Source organism: Onychostruthus taczanowskii, unplaced genomic scaffold, assembly GCF_017590055.1.
Source record: "Onychostruthus taczanowskii isolate IOZ18803 unplaced genomic scaffold, ASM1759005v1 scaffold28, whole genome shotgun sequence".
Taxonomy (NCBI): Eukaryota; Metazoa; Chordata; class Aves; order Passeriformes; family Passeridae; genus Onychostruthus; species Onychostruthus taczanowskii.
The window spans coordinates 2998547-3011359 of NW_024500128.1; the positions used below are offsets into that span (position 1 = coordinate 2998547).

General features: G+C 39.8%; 1 protein-coding gene across 1 annotated transcript in view; it reads right to left on the minus strand.

Moving 5' to 3' along the window:
- EAF1 (ELL associated factor 1) overlaps positions 1 to 12813 on the minus strand; it is a 22013-nt gene continuing 9200 nt past the window's right edge. The window contains exons 4-6 of the mRNA XM_041407840.1: positions 12318 to 12484; positions 5665 to 5895; positions 1 to 3481 (exon numbers count right to left, since the gene is read on the minus strand). Coding sequence (XP_041263774.1) covers positions 3435 to 3481; positions 5665 to 5895; positions 12318 to 12484 — 445 coding nt within the window. The 3' untranslated portion in view covers positions 1 to 3434. The remainder of the gene's footprint in view (positions 3482 to 5664; positions 5896 to 12317; positions 12485 to 12813) is intronic.

The window sequence follows — 12813 nt, forward strand, 5'->3', positions numbered from 1 at the left end:
TGGCTTAGCTGGAGCGATTCAAGCCGTGCCTGCTGGCAGGGCTGGTCAGCCCTTGGGGCTGGAACAAGGGCAGAGATGGGGAGATGTTTTTCTGCGCATGACTAAAAATCTGGAACACGAGCTTAGGCATTGCTGCAATTGTATTTTAAGACATCCCACCCGGGCAAGTAGATGACTGAATTTGTCCCTTTGGAAACCAAGCGTTTTTATGAAAAAAAGAAATTGTAACAATATTTGAAATTGTGACAATCTACTTAAATCATTATTGTTTATTACTCCTACAGCAATTCTAGTTATGGGAAGTCATAAGCAGGCCGTGTTTGCTGGTGAAGTTTAAGGAAAGCCAAACCACTGAAATGAATGAAGTCACTGAACAGAAGGAAACATCAGAAACCATCAGAAACCAAAGCTGCCTTGAGCTGCTCACCCTGCCGTGGCAGGCAGCTTTCCGTGAATGCAAAGAAATCCTTAGTTTCAGTTCATTCTCATAATTGTACTCCACATACACTGTTAATCCACATTTTAACTAACTTGCATATAAAAGACATTCCTGCTTTATGTGGAAAAATTACTGTGAGGTGATAAGATGTGCTAGTCCTAAAATCCTGCAGGATTAGAGTTTACCACAAATAATCAAGAATACTTTATTTCATTAACAGGCTTAATCAAAACATTTTAGTGAACTTATTTCTCCAGCATGTTAAATATATTGCTAACTAATTAAGAAAATTCTAAATAATTGCTTGGATTCCATTTTTCCATCCAAATGAAACTTACTGCAAATTATGAACCAATGAACAGGCATCTAATAGGAACAGACAGAACAACATTTAGTGGCTCTTAATACACGAAACATAAAATTTCAAGGGCCTCAATCAAAATGTCACGCTGGCAATGGCTTTAAAACACACAGAAAAAATTCAACATATTGCTGCTGGTGGTGGCAGCCACCTCTTCTGATCTTAGAAGCTGCCTAGGCATGGTTCACATTCACAAAATACTTCCAAGTACCTGAGAAGTGTGGGAAGGGTGAAGATGCCAGGAGTTGCTTGGGACAATGGCAGGGAGGGAGGGGCTGGTGACACACTCATAGGACTGGCTGGCTCACACCCCCGAGCAGGCTGTGGTTACTCGCCTGCTGTGGAGAAGGGCACATAAACAGCTCATGAACAAGATGCCACCCTTGATATGATGCATCTGAGGAGGATGCAAAGCACGGACCAAAAAAAAAAAGTTTAAAAGTGGTGCAGTTGTGTGAAAATATGTTAATTTGGTTACCAACAAGAAGGGGAAAAAAATCCGTCAGGGAGGGGTGAGCATGAAAACATGGCCTAGAGTACAAAAACAAGGAAGAAATTGATTATCTGAATGAAGCTTTCCCAACTGCTGATCTAATCAGCAATTAAAGCAGCGATTCAGATCAATGTAGCCTGGTGCTATCTAACCCTCTAAAGTTTCATATCTTTTATTTACACATAATTAATAAACTTCCTATGACATGTCCTGGATTTTAGAGTACATGAGAAGGTAACGATGCTGCACTCTGCTGCTTTTCCATTTGAGAGCAAATAATATCAACAGAACTCAGGCATTCACTCCAGCAATGGGAAAATGGCATCAGAAAAATGTCTCCCTGCTTATTCAGATCTTTAGCTGGGGGAGAGTCAGGAGTAGCATTAACAATTATTAGACTGCAAGCCATACCATGCAGATCTCCTGTACCAAAGCGTGAAATCCCAGCTTGGTACAAGCTTGTAAAACAGACCATTTTTACTGTTAGAGGGAGAACAGGGAAAAAGAAAGAGAACAGGAAAAAAAAAAAAGAAGAGCAGCAATTGTGGCTTTTCATCAAGTATATTTCATAATTGTCCATTAAAATACATACCTACATCACAAAACACTTTAAAAAAACCAAGTATTTTTAATGTATGTACAATAATGCAAAAATATGCCTAAATATGTATCTAATGCAAAAAAATAAACCATTTAATAAAATCTCCCTTCAAATGTCCCCTTGCTCTTCAACATGTTAAAAAAAAGGACAGAGCTCAGTAAACAAACAGGAGTTAAAACACAAACTGACAGATGAGAGCAGTGCAAAGCAGACACCTGAGAATGGAGAGGCATCTGATTTAGCTTCCCATTCCCCAGGATTACACCACAACTAAGGTGCAACTTGTCCTGTGTCAGTGGAATTTTGATTTTAAGAAGTCACAAGAGGCTGCCTATGGCACTCATTTTCCATGTGAACAAAAAAGTGAATGATAATCCAACTAAGCACCCTTTAGACACCCTTTAAACAGGGGTGAATTTCACCCTTGGCAAATATTTCATGTTCTGTGTACTCCTGCCAAGCACAAAGAGGTCTTGTCCAGTGAACAGTATGGACTAAAGTCTACCTTTACAACTGTGGTGGAAGAGAGACTTCGGCTGTCTCATGGCTGCTTGTTTTGTCACCTCTTCTTTTTGCATTCTCTAGGAAACTGCAAACAGGGCTCCAGTCTTAGAATTTCAGTAAGTCAAATATTTTGCATTTGTGGCATTGCAATGTCACTAGTAGTTGGGTTTATAACTATTTCTAAAGACTAGGTCTGAAAGTCTGAGATAAATGAGACCCTTCAGTTTCTAAAGAGAATGATTATCTGATTCTTACTTGGATGAGTTTAGGTGATTGATGTGTATCCTTTATCTTGCTAGAGTCACTGCCCTCGGAGCACAGCAGGCTGTATGTGACACCCAGCTCTTGTTTGCAGAAGCAATCTGAGGAGGTTTCAGTGTTGCTCCATACAGAGAAGGTGGCAGGAATTGAAGCACTATTTTAAAAACCTGCTTATAAGGCACTGATGCAGCAAGGTTTGTGACAAACGCGGTTTAATCATTCCTATTGTCTAACTGTTTAAAAATCAGTCTATTAAATCAACCATAAATAGCAATAAAAAGGCATTAAAAAAGTCCCAAACCAAAGAAATCAATTTAGTATTGAAACTTAATTTATGGCAGTCCCACTTCAGTGCACACACTAACTCCTGCATGTTTTTTTAACCTCATTGTAGGCACGTGCTCACCCTATATACAAAAGTCCCCTGACAAAGTCATGATGTGCTGAACATACCCTACAAAGAAGAAAGTTTTAGATGACCTCACATAATTACATGTTAAACTTACAGACGGTGGACAGGAACATACATTGGCTCACCCACTGTACATATCTACTCCAAGCTTTAGCAGAATAAGAATATACACAATATATACATGTAATTCACACAGTAAAACAGTCCTCAACATCTGCTATTTTGTAGGGCTATGCATTTCTTCTATTAAAATTCCACACATGGAACCATCTCTGTGCCAGCTCCTCTTCATAAGCAATAGGATCACTTCAAGGTAAATTAGTTCTTCATGTATATGTAACAGAAACAGCAAAAGCTCAGCCTCTAGTCATCACTGTCACTCCCAGACTCACTCAACTGCAAGTCATTTCCTATGGAAAACAAAAACCAACAAAACACAACAAGTGAGTAGGCGTTAATTCACATTTCATGGCAATCAAACCAAAGAACAGTCACATTTACACTGGAAGATTTAAATAAGAATAACACATGAAATTAATGCAAACATCATCTGTGATTTAATGAAACTGCCCAAGAACATCAAGAGCTGCATGGGGCTAATAGGTGGATTCAGGCCAAACCAAGCATCCTGGTCTCCAGAGCCACCAAAGGTGCTCCCTGGTGGGACAACAGCCCTCTCCATGCTAGCAGCTGTGGAAAACATTCCACAGCCTCCATCCACCAAAGCTCCCATATATGGCTCTGGGACAAGGCATTGGGGAATTCCTTGCCTTTCTTTACCCTTTAAAAACACTTTTTTTTTTTTTTGGTGTAAGACCATTTGGGTAGCCAAGGCAAGGCCTCCACATGTCAATAAACCAAAAGGACTGTTAAAGCAATCACAACTCAAAGCTGAACTAAGCTGACACGTGCTTTGAAGGTAAAAGCTGCCCTCCAAAGGGCAGAGATCGCATTAAAGGCCAGCATAGGGATCAAACCTACTGGCTCTCATCCTGTTTTGCACTTGTGATTTAGTGAGATGGAGGGGATTGTCGCTATAGGACACAGGACAACACGACGCAGACACACTGCTGTTCTCAGGCCAGGAAGAGAGAGATTTATTTTCTGACTCCTACTTTTATAGATTTCTAAAGGTATCATAGGATTGGAGGGTGAAAGTGCCACCTCTCCAGGGACACTGGACAATCCAGCAGTCCATCAAGTTTCTCCTCCTCCATAGAGGAATGCAAAACAATAAGTTGTTTATAGAAAGTGTGTGAGAAAGTTTTAGACAAGAATGCAAACATCAGAAGGCTTAGAAAAATCTTAAGAAAGCAGGGCGACAGGGATAAAGGGGGCAAGAATCATGCTTGTGCTCTGATAATTGAACCTAACTCTTCCAGTATTCTCCCATGGCCCTCCCCTCAAAACAGCTGCAGGGCATCTATTCAACAGACATAGAGATAAGGGACACAAGAACTTGGGTGATTTTCCCCACAGCAAAAGTATTTTAAATCCAAAGGCAAAAAGCAGTGCATGAAGAGAGGAGCTACCCTAGTAGTTCCCAGATTCTCCTGCAGTCAGAGGCTTCAGATCATCAAACCCATGCAGTATTGTGGTTGTGGAGAAGCAGGAAGGAGGCTGCTCACAACCAGAAACAGGGACATGGACACAGTCCTAATGACTTTGTTGAACTTGGAATTTCACTTAGTCCTTCATTACTGGCAGGAAGACTGACAAGCCTTTAAGTTTTCCAGCAGGGCTTTTTGTGGGATCTGTACAATATACTTATCTTCTCAGAGCTGGAAACCCTATACATATCTGTATTCAGACTCCACTGATTCCTTATGAATGGGTGCCAAGAGATGTGTGCAAATATGCCTCAGGAGGAATTAAGAACAATTTATGGCAATTGCAAATTCAATATTTTAACTCCACTGAGTTAGAATATACCTGATGTAGCATAAGGAAAGAGCAACACAGATGCACACCATGTCCCCAGAGAGAGTCTCATGGGACAAAACTATGCTTTAAAAATGTGCCTGACACTTTTTAAAGGGTGAAGTAAGCTTGTACTGATTCAATGCTTGCAACACCATAGCTGCAATATTTTAACATAATTTTAATTTAAATTTCCCTTCAAAATGTGGTATTTGTGAAAATACAGCTGAGACCAACACAATAAATATGCCGACAAAGGAATACTGAAGACCACAGAGACTGCACTTAGGAACCCAGGACAGCTTTGAGCCATTCACAGTTCTTCACAGACCTTTAACTGACATGTGTCAACCCCACTATTTCCATTTAATCTGTATATTCACATGAAAATAATTCCTCTAGTGCACGACATCCACCTCAGTGGCTACTTGGAGGCCTGAATCAAGACCCAACAGGGACAATGGGGACAACTGCACTGATGCCTACAGGCTCTCCACATCTTCAGACAAGTCTCAGCCCCCTGTTCACAAAATCTGTCCATGTATTTCAGCCAGTGCAACTCCCTGGAACTACTATTTGGCAAAAGGCATTTCATGAAGTTAGCCTATCATGCTAAGTAAATGAGTGCCCATAATCAGCTTTCACCAGTGGTAAGACACAAGCATTTACTTACGGAGCGTGTTCATGAGCTGATTGCTTCCTTGTGGCCTGCTGGTGCCATTAGCAACAGCATTCCTGTTGTTATACTGCTGGTGTGGTGGCTGGGAAGGGGAAACATGTGCTGGCTCTTCCCCCTCGCTGCTAGAGCTTTCATCTTCACTCCCAGATGAGCTTTCTGAATCCGATGAGCTGCTTCCACTGCTGCTGCTCATCTGCTCAATAATTTCAACCTCTGCTCTCAGCTCTGAAATAAAAAGAAATTCATCTGGTTGATACCATAAACAGGGCCCCATGGAATTTTGGAAAAGAATGTGCAAATGCAATGGTTTTGTCAAGTATAGTTTATCACACCAAAATATCTCACAAAAGATCGAGACAGGAAGGGAAACAAAAAAATCCTGAAAATTTTTTAATTTATTGCTGTAGCTAAATGTAAAGAAGCAACAGCATAGGTTACTATCATAAAACCTCACTTCCACAATTATTCTTCATATACTTCACACTCCTGAAAGCACTTTCAGCTTCATTATTTCTGACAGGCTATGGTCTACATACAAAGTAAGCACATTAGCTGATCGAGGAAATCTAAATCTGAATGTTTGATGCTGGTTACATTTAGGTTTTTGGAAAACACAAAAAATGGTGTGTCGGGGGCTGGGTACATGGACATGGGCAAACGATTACAACAGAAACTGCCTTGACTTCAGATAATGTATGAAACTGCTGCAGCACAGTCACACAGCCCATTGTAAACAAGCTTCAGAAGGAGATGGATGACATCAAATAACTTTGCAGTAGGACACATGAGAATAGCTGAGAATTTTCACATACTAGGGAGTGGCAAAAATACCATAACTTGCTAAAGAGCTTACAAGTAGCCAGGAAATACTGAAACTACTTTGAAACTAGGAAGTTATACAATTCAAGACACTGCCCACTTTAGGGTTTCCAGTGGAAAGAAACACTGGAACACCATGACAGCATCACAACAGCCTCATCAGCAACAGCTAGTGTTGGCTGAAGGACTGGTTACTAAAGAGCTATTAAGGTATGTCACCCCAAATTATACAATATTGTTAAATTTGTCGTAATTTTAAGTGGCCTAAACACTAGTAGAGGACAACTCCTTTGTATCCACCCACAAGGCTGAGTATCTAATGACTCAGTTCATCTTGGCAGGTTTCCATGAGAGAACAACATCCACACATATATTAAGCATGGAATATGAAACGTTCAAAATTTAGGCTTTTGTGGTGCTAGCAGTACCATACCCACAGGGTTAGAACTCAGTGCTTGCCCTGGAAACTCACAGATTAAAGGGACAAGAATGAAAGAAGGGAGATATGAGGTATTATCACCCCTACCTAACAAGTGGAGAACCAATGCTGGGAGTAATTCATGTTAAGTCAGATGTGTGTCAAGAGTCCCTTTTTTAATAAGACTCATTTTCCTTTGGCTAAAAAATAGCCCAATAAAAATGAAAGAGTAACAGCTAAAGTTTTCTAAACTTCACAAAACTTTAAAAGTCTAAAATAAAGAGTAACAGCTAAGTTTTCAGCCTCCGCAATATTTGCTGGAGAGAATTCCTCTAGCTTAGCATGATTAGTTTGAGAAATTGTGTTTTCTTTTGCCAGATTTAAAATCACTATTTTTCACTTTCAAGGTTTAGAGCTCAATTTCAAGTGCTATGGTTATACTCCAGCTGGGTATTTACGGACAGCAGTGCTGTTTCTCCAGTTTATTTCCTACATCTAGATCCCTGCCTATACCATCTGTGCTCTCTGTAGTTTACCAGTATGCCAGGTACAAACTACTCTTTCAGCTTGAAGACTTAGCATAAGAGACCATTGGAAGAGAAAGAAAACATGATTCAACAGAATCATATATTGATTCAACTGGCCAACAGCAGATGCTACTGCAATATCTTTCTCCCTTATTGCCTCTCAACACAATCTTGCAGGCTTTAAAAATACTTTTCAGGCCTGGAGTCTGATACACAAACAAATCAGCACCTGTGAATCACTGTTCCCAGCCTACTCATATTGAGGCTTTCAAGTTACAAATGTTCCTTGTATTTAAGGCTAGGAAATTAAAAGGGGAAGCTAAAGGAAAGGTAACCAGAAATAAGGGTACTTTCTCTTTAAAATGACCAGGTTTAAACTTTTTTGCCCCCAGCTTAATGATGTAAAATTTCTACATTCTTCTAGTGATGTAATTGTTATTTGCAAATTACAGTGATTATAATACACTGTTAGAATATCCTGGATTGCAGCAAGCACAATTACCTATCACAGTCCATACTGCAAAAAGATACAACAGACAAGTCTAACACAGGACAAGTGCCTGAGAATTACACATCTATCACTACAGAGCTGGACTCTGTGGCTGAAATGGAAGAATGCTGGCACAGGGACTGAGAACACAGAGCCCACATGTAAAACAGAGTGAAGAAGGTGAGGTGATTCTAGGCATTGGTGGTGAGAGGGAAAAGTTAAAACAAAAACACACTGCAGAGAACAAGGGAAAAAAAAACCTAAGCAAGAAGCGTGTACTCGATACCATAGGTGAGGAGATCACTGAAGGAAGTGTTGCTGTCTGACCAATGGGAAAAGAAGATTAGCCTGGCCAATTTTAAACAGAATTGGAGATTAGTGTGAGAATGAAGAATGGGAGGTTTCTGCTGGGGAAGCAGAAAACTAAGAGCCCATAAAAGAGGTTTGGTTATGAGAAAGGAATGAGACAATGCCTTGGAAGTAGTGCTAAAGCCCACTATGATGAAAAGAGGCAAGAAAAGGCAAAACAGAACCAGTATCACAAGCTTCAAGGACTGGGGAGTTAAGGCTGTTATCAGTGACACTGGTCACGGGTAGAAACTTGGTCAGAGCCCATCTTCTAGTCAACTTTTGCCTCACAGGCTGACAGCTTCCCTTCAGATCTCTGTTGTCTCTCATTCCTTGAGCCCAGAATTTTAAACATCTTGTTTGAGCAGATGAGAGAAATGCAATTGTTTTCACTAATGTTCTGGTGGCTGCAGCACCACTAGAAGCCTGTCAAGAGAAATTCAGCAGGACCACTAAGGAATTCTGTTCAAAACACTCTTGTCTCACACTCAGTGACTAAGCCAATGACGACATCAAAGCCTTACAGGAAAAACATGGCTGCTTTATGATGGTTCCATTTTGCATTTTTCCATTTGACTGCTATGCTCAGTACAGCTATAGGTATTGAAGATGTGGGTTAAACATTTCCTCATGGTGCTTCCAATTAAAATAGTTGTGTGTGTACGTGTACATGTATTCTAAGCTGAACCACGAAAGAATTTGACCTTTCCTGGATCTTTCTGTGCTGTAAGATCAAACACCTCATGTTGACGCACCTTTGCAGTTCGAAAGATGACAAGAGTCAGGATGTGCAGTAGTTACTTTTAAAAAAGCTTTCCATACAGTACAGTTTTGAGCATTTGCCTTGAGTCTACATCATCTGAAAAGGCTGACACTGCTTTGGGAACCTTAACTTCTCTACATTTCATGTTACAGCTGTAAAATTTCTTTCAAGAAGACAAAATTACTGTTTTACGCTGGCGGACAATGCAGGTTTTAGAGTAAAAACAATAAAATTCAAGGTCAGAAATCATTATCCAAACAGAACAGCCATTCTCAACAGGGCTGTCTTCTATATATATTCAGCATCAAATATCATAAGAGTGTTTAACTGTTCCTATTTCTCTCAATTCCAATAGGTTGTGCAGATTTTTTAACTAAAGCCTTCACCTTAGACTGCAAGAATACCAAGGATTTCCAGAAAAAAGTCATTTAGCTTTAGGGAGAGTTAAGTTTGAATGCCTATAGCAGAACACTTACTGGTAAAAATAGAATGCAAGGTGGAGAAATCAACTTGATACTGGCACCCTGAGCATGTGGAGATGGCAGCTAGAAGAGGCAGTATTTTATACTGATGTGCAAAAAATCTGATTGAGGTGTTCTTGAGAGACAAACAGTGCTATGGCAAAATCTTCACATACCACAGCTACATTCCAGGTAAATAAAATCTGCTCAGATTTTTAAGCACTGAGTCTTCAAACCCGAAATATGTTTCTGTGGGTTTTTTTCTCAAATGTTGTAATCATGTCACTTTTATTGCAAGCTGTAATTTTTCAATACTATTGACATATATCAATATGTTGCATGCTGTAATTATGTCAATGCTGTTGAAAACATTTCTGCTGTGGTCAAATAGATCTGATAAATGTCAACTATTTTGTGCAAATAAATGGCTGTATTGTGCTATATATGTGTGCAAATGTTCACAGCTTAATGAGACATTATCAGATGTAGCTGAGTGTTGAAAAGAACAAGCTCCTACCCTCTCCTATGCTCCCTTCAGGCAAGAGGACAATATAGAAGCTTGAAGAGGAAAGGATTCCACTTGTGCAAAACATCAGACACAGCCTCCCAAAAGCCTCTGTCCATGAAGGAAGGGAGTGGTTCAATTCCCAGATGCTCTGACTTGTCCTCAGACAAGTTGTTTGGACAGCTGTGTACTGGGACAACTGACCTACCTGGAAGTTCATTTCCAGCTCATCTGTAAGGGAGGGGTGGAAATGCACAGCTGAGGGTACCAGGGAAAGCAGAAACCTGCATGAGGTTACCTTAAAACTACTGTGAAACATCCTGAGGGCTGTGTGTCCCACCACACCCTTAAGTAGGGCATACTGGAAGCAAGAGAGTGTCAAAGTGCCAGAGATCCTTTCAAGAAGCTCCTTTGGGAATTATAAGCTCTGTGCTGTGTTCATTAAACAAAACCCACAGAATTTCAGCTTTCTGTTTATCTTTCTTTCATACAGAGGAAGTACTTCAACCAAAACTAAAGCTAGTGCTTGAATGGAAAGAACACATGCTCTTCAGAACAAGTCTGTGTTGAAGATAACAGGATTGAAGACTACCTTACAGCTTTTACAGGTCATTGTCTACATTTCATTGTGGAATGGGGCCATTTTAATTCTATCTTTTAAAAGTAGGTTGTTATGATATAAATGGTTTAGCAATGCTGGTACTCTAGATCATCAGTGCTGCAAAAAGTTATAGACTGTAAGCAAAAAACACCAAAGCCCAGGCTTCTGGCTCTTCTGGGGCTTTGTGCAACTCCCCCTATAAAGCACCAAATTAAAGTCCTATTTTTAGTACAAGTCAGGTGCTCTAAACCTTAACTCTGGAAACAAAACACCACAGGTTATTTATTTGGAGGTACTTTCATATAAAAGATTATCAGGTGACAAAAAAATATTAGGATAGCTCTGAACAATGTGACTTACACTGTAGACCACTAGAAAATGATCTTTTAGAACAGGTGCCACCCCAGACAAATGTAATTATTTTACTGTAATACAACCTTTACAAATTGCTGTATGTGTACAAAAGAGTGCCTCAAAGGTTAAGTAACTTATTATACCCTACAGGAAAAGACATTTAAAATCCACAACTGATTTAATTAAAAAAAATTATATATCACCTATTATCTTTTTCATTACCTATTATCCAGAAAATAAAAATAACAATGTAGCTAACAAAATCTCTCAGACGTTGATTCTGGCTGCTGACCAGCATCCATGTATTGAAAACACTACTGCTGCAGAAAAGTGAGACCAGTCAGCACCTATGCAAACACAGCTTAGCAGCAAAAATGTCACCTAGTGATTACCATGAACTGAAAAAATACCCTGCTGAGTAATTAACTTCATCTGGGCAATTAACATAGGCTAAGTCTACAGACAAAACCAGCTATATGGGACAGAAAAAAAAAAAAAAAAAAAAAAAAGAAACCCAAAAAAAAAAAAAAAAAAGCAGAGAGAAAGAACAAGCTTAAAATAAAATAATTGTGCCTGGTGTCAGTGCCAGAGAAGAACGAAACAAAAATTTAAAGTCTTCCTTATCCTGACTGTATTATCCACAGCAAAAACAGATATCACACCAGTAGCAAAAGAAAGTGCATCCTACACAAAGCAGAGCACTAAGACAAAGCTCTACCTAAGCAGAAGAGTGAATCGAGCCAATTCCTTTGAGGTACTTTTTAAATGGAAGTTTAGCAGCCATAAGGCATGTGTGTCAAAGCTGCAAAGGAGTGGTTGTGAAGAGGGTAAGCTGCAGGTTTGTTCACTCTCACATTCCTCCCCTACTAGCACTGCTTGGCACGGTGCAAGCTTGTCTTGTGCTGGGAACACAGCTGCCTAGCCCTTCCATCCCACCAGCCTTACTCAGTGCAGGGTACTTTCTCCAAGTGACTTGACAGCATAAGGAGACCTTGCACCATTACACTTTGTTATTGCTGCTCTGGTGGCCTAGGACACCCGTGCAATTGTCCAGCACTGAGCTGCAGGTTTCTGAATTCACATTAATTGTCTTTCTTCTTTCCCGAACAGAGAAATAGTTTGGAAGAGAGAAAATTACCCAGAAAGAGGAAGCTTTCTCATGCCAGAGAAGATGGCAGTATAAATATATATTCTAGTAGAAGAGAATAAATAATCACTTAGATGAATAAAGAAACAAGATATAAAGAAGTCAACACAGCTGTCAAGTACCATCTTTTAATCCCTGAATGTTTTTAGAAATTGCACAGCCATAGTTTTTATTAAAAAGAAGAAAGAGAAAGAAACTACAAACCCTTCTTTACCTCTCTTAATATCGTCCAGCTGGGGCTCTGGTGAAGGATTATCCTTCAAAGGAGAAGTTTTAGGTCCAGCTGCTGGCTTGGTTGGGGCTCTGAACTGTGAAGGAGGCTGAGATGCTCGGGCAGACTGTTGCTCTATTCGGGCTTGGATCTTACTGCTGCCCTCTGCTCTGAAGAAACAACCAGACACATTTAGTGGTACTGTGCAACTATGTCCAGCTTTTTCAATATCCTTGTGCTAATGCATCATCTGTGACTTCCTTTTGTACAGATCTCTAATTTGTTTTACAAAGATGAAGACTGAATTACAGCTTTCTGTACACAACACTTACTTTCAATAACAAAGAAACATATACGACTACACTGCAACACCCTTACAAAATGTATTTTCAAATCCAGATGTGGTTCAGTGATGCCAAAAGCGATGCCAAATCTCTACTTGAACAACAATGAAGGCTTTAATTTAGGAATTAGTAGTTGTATTTTTAAAAAAAGAATG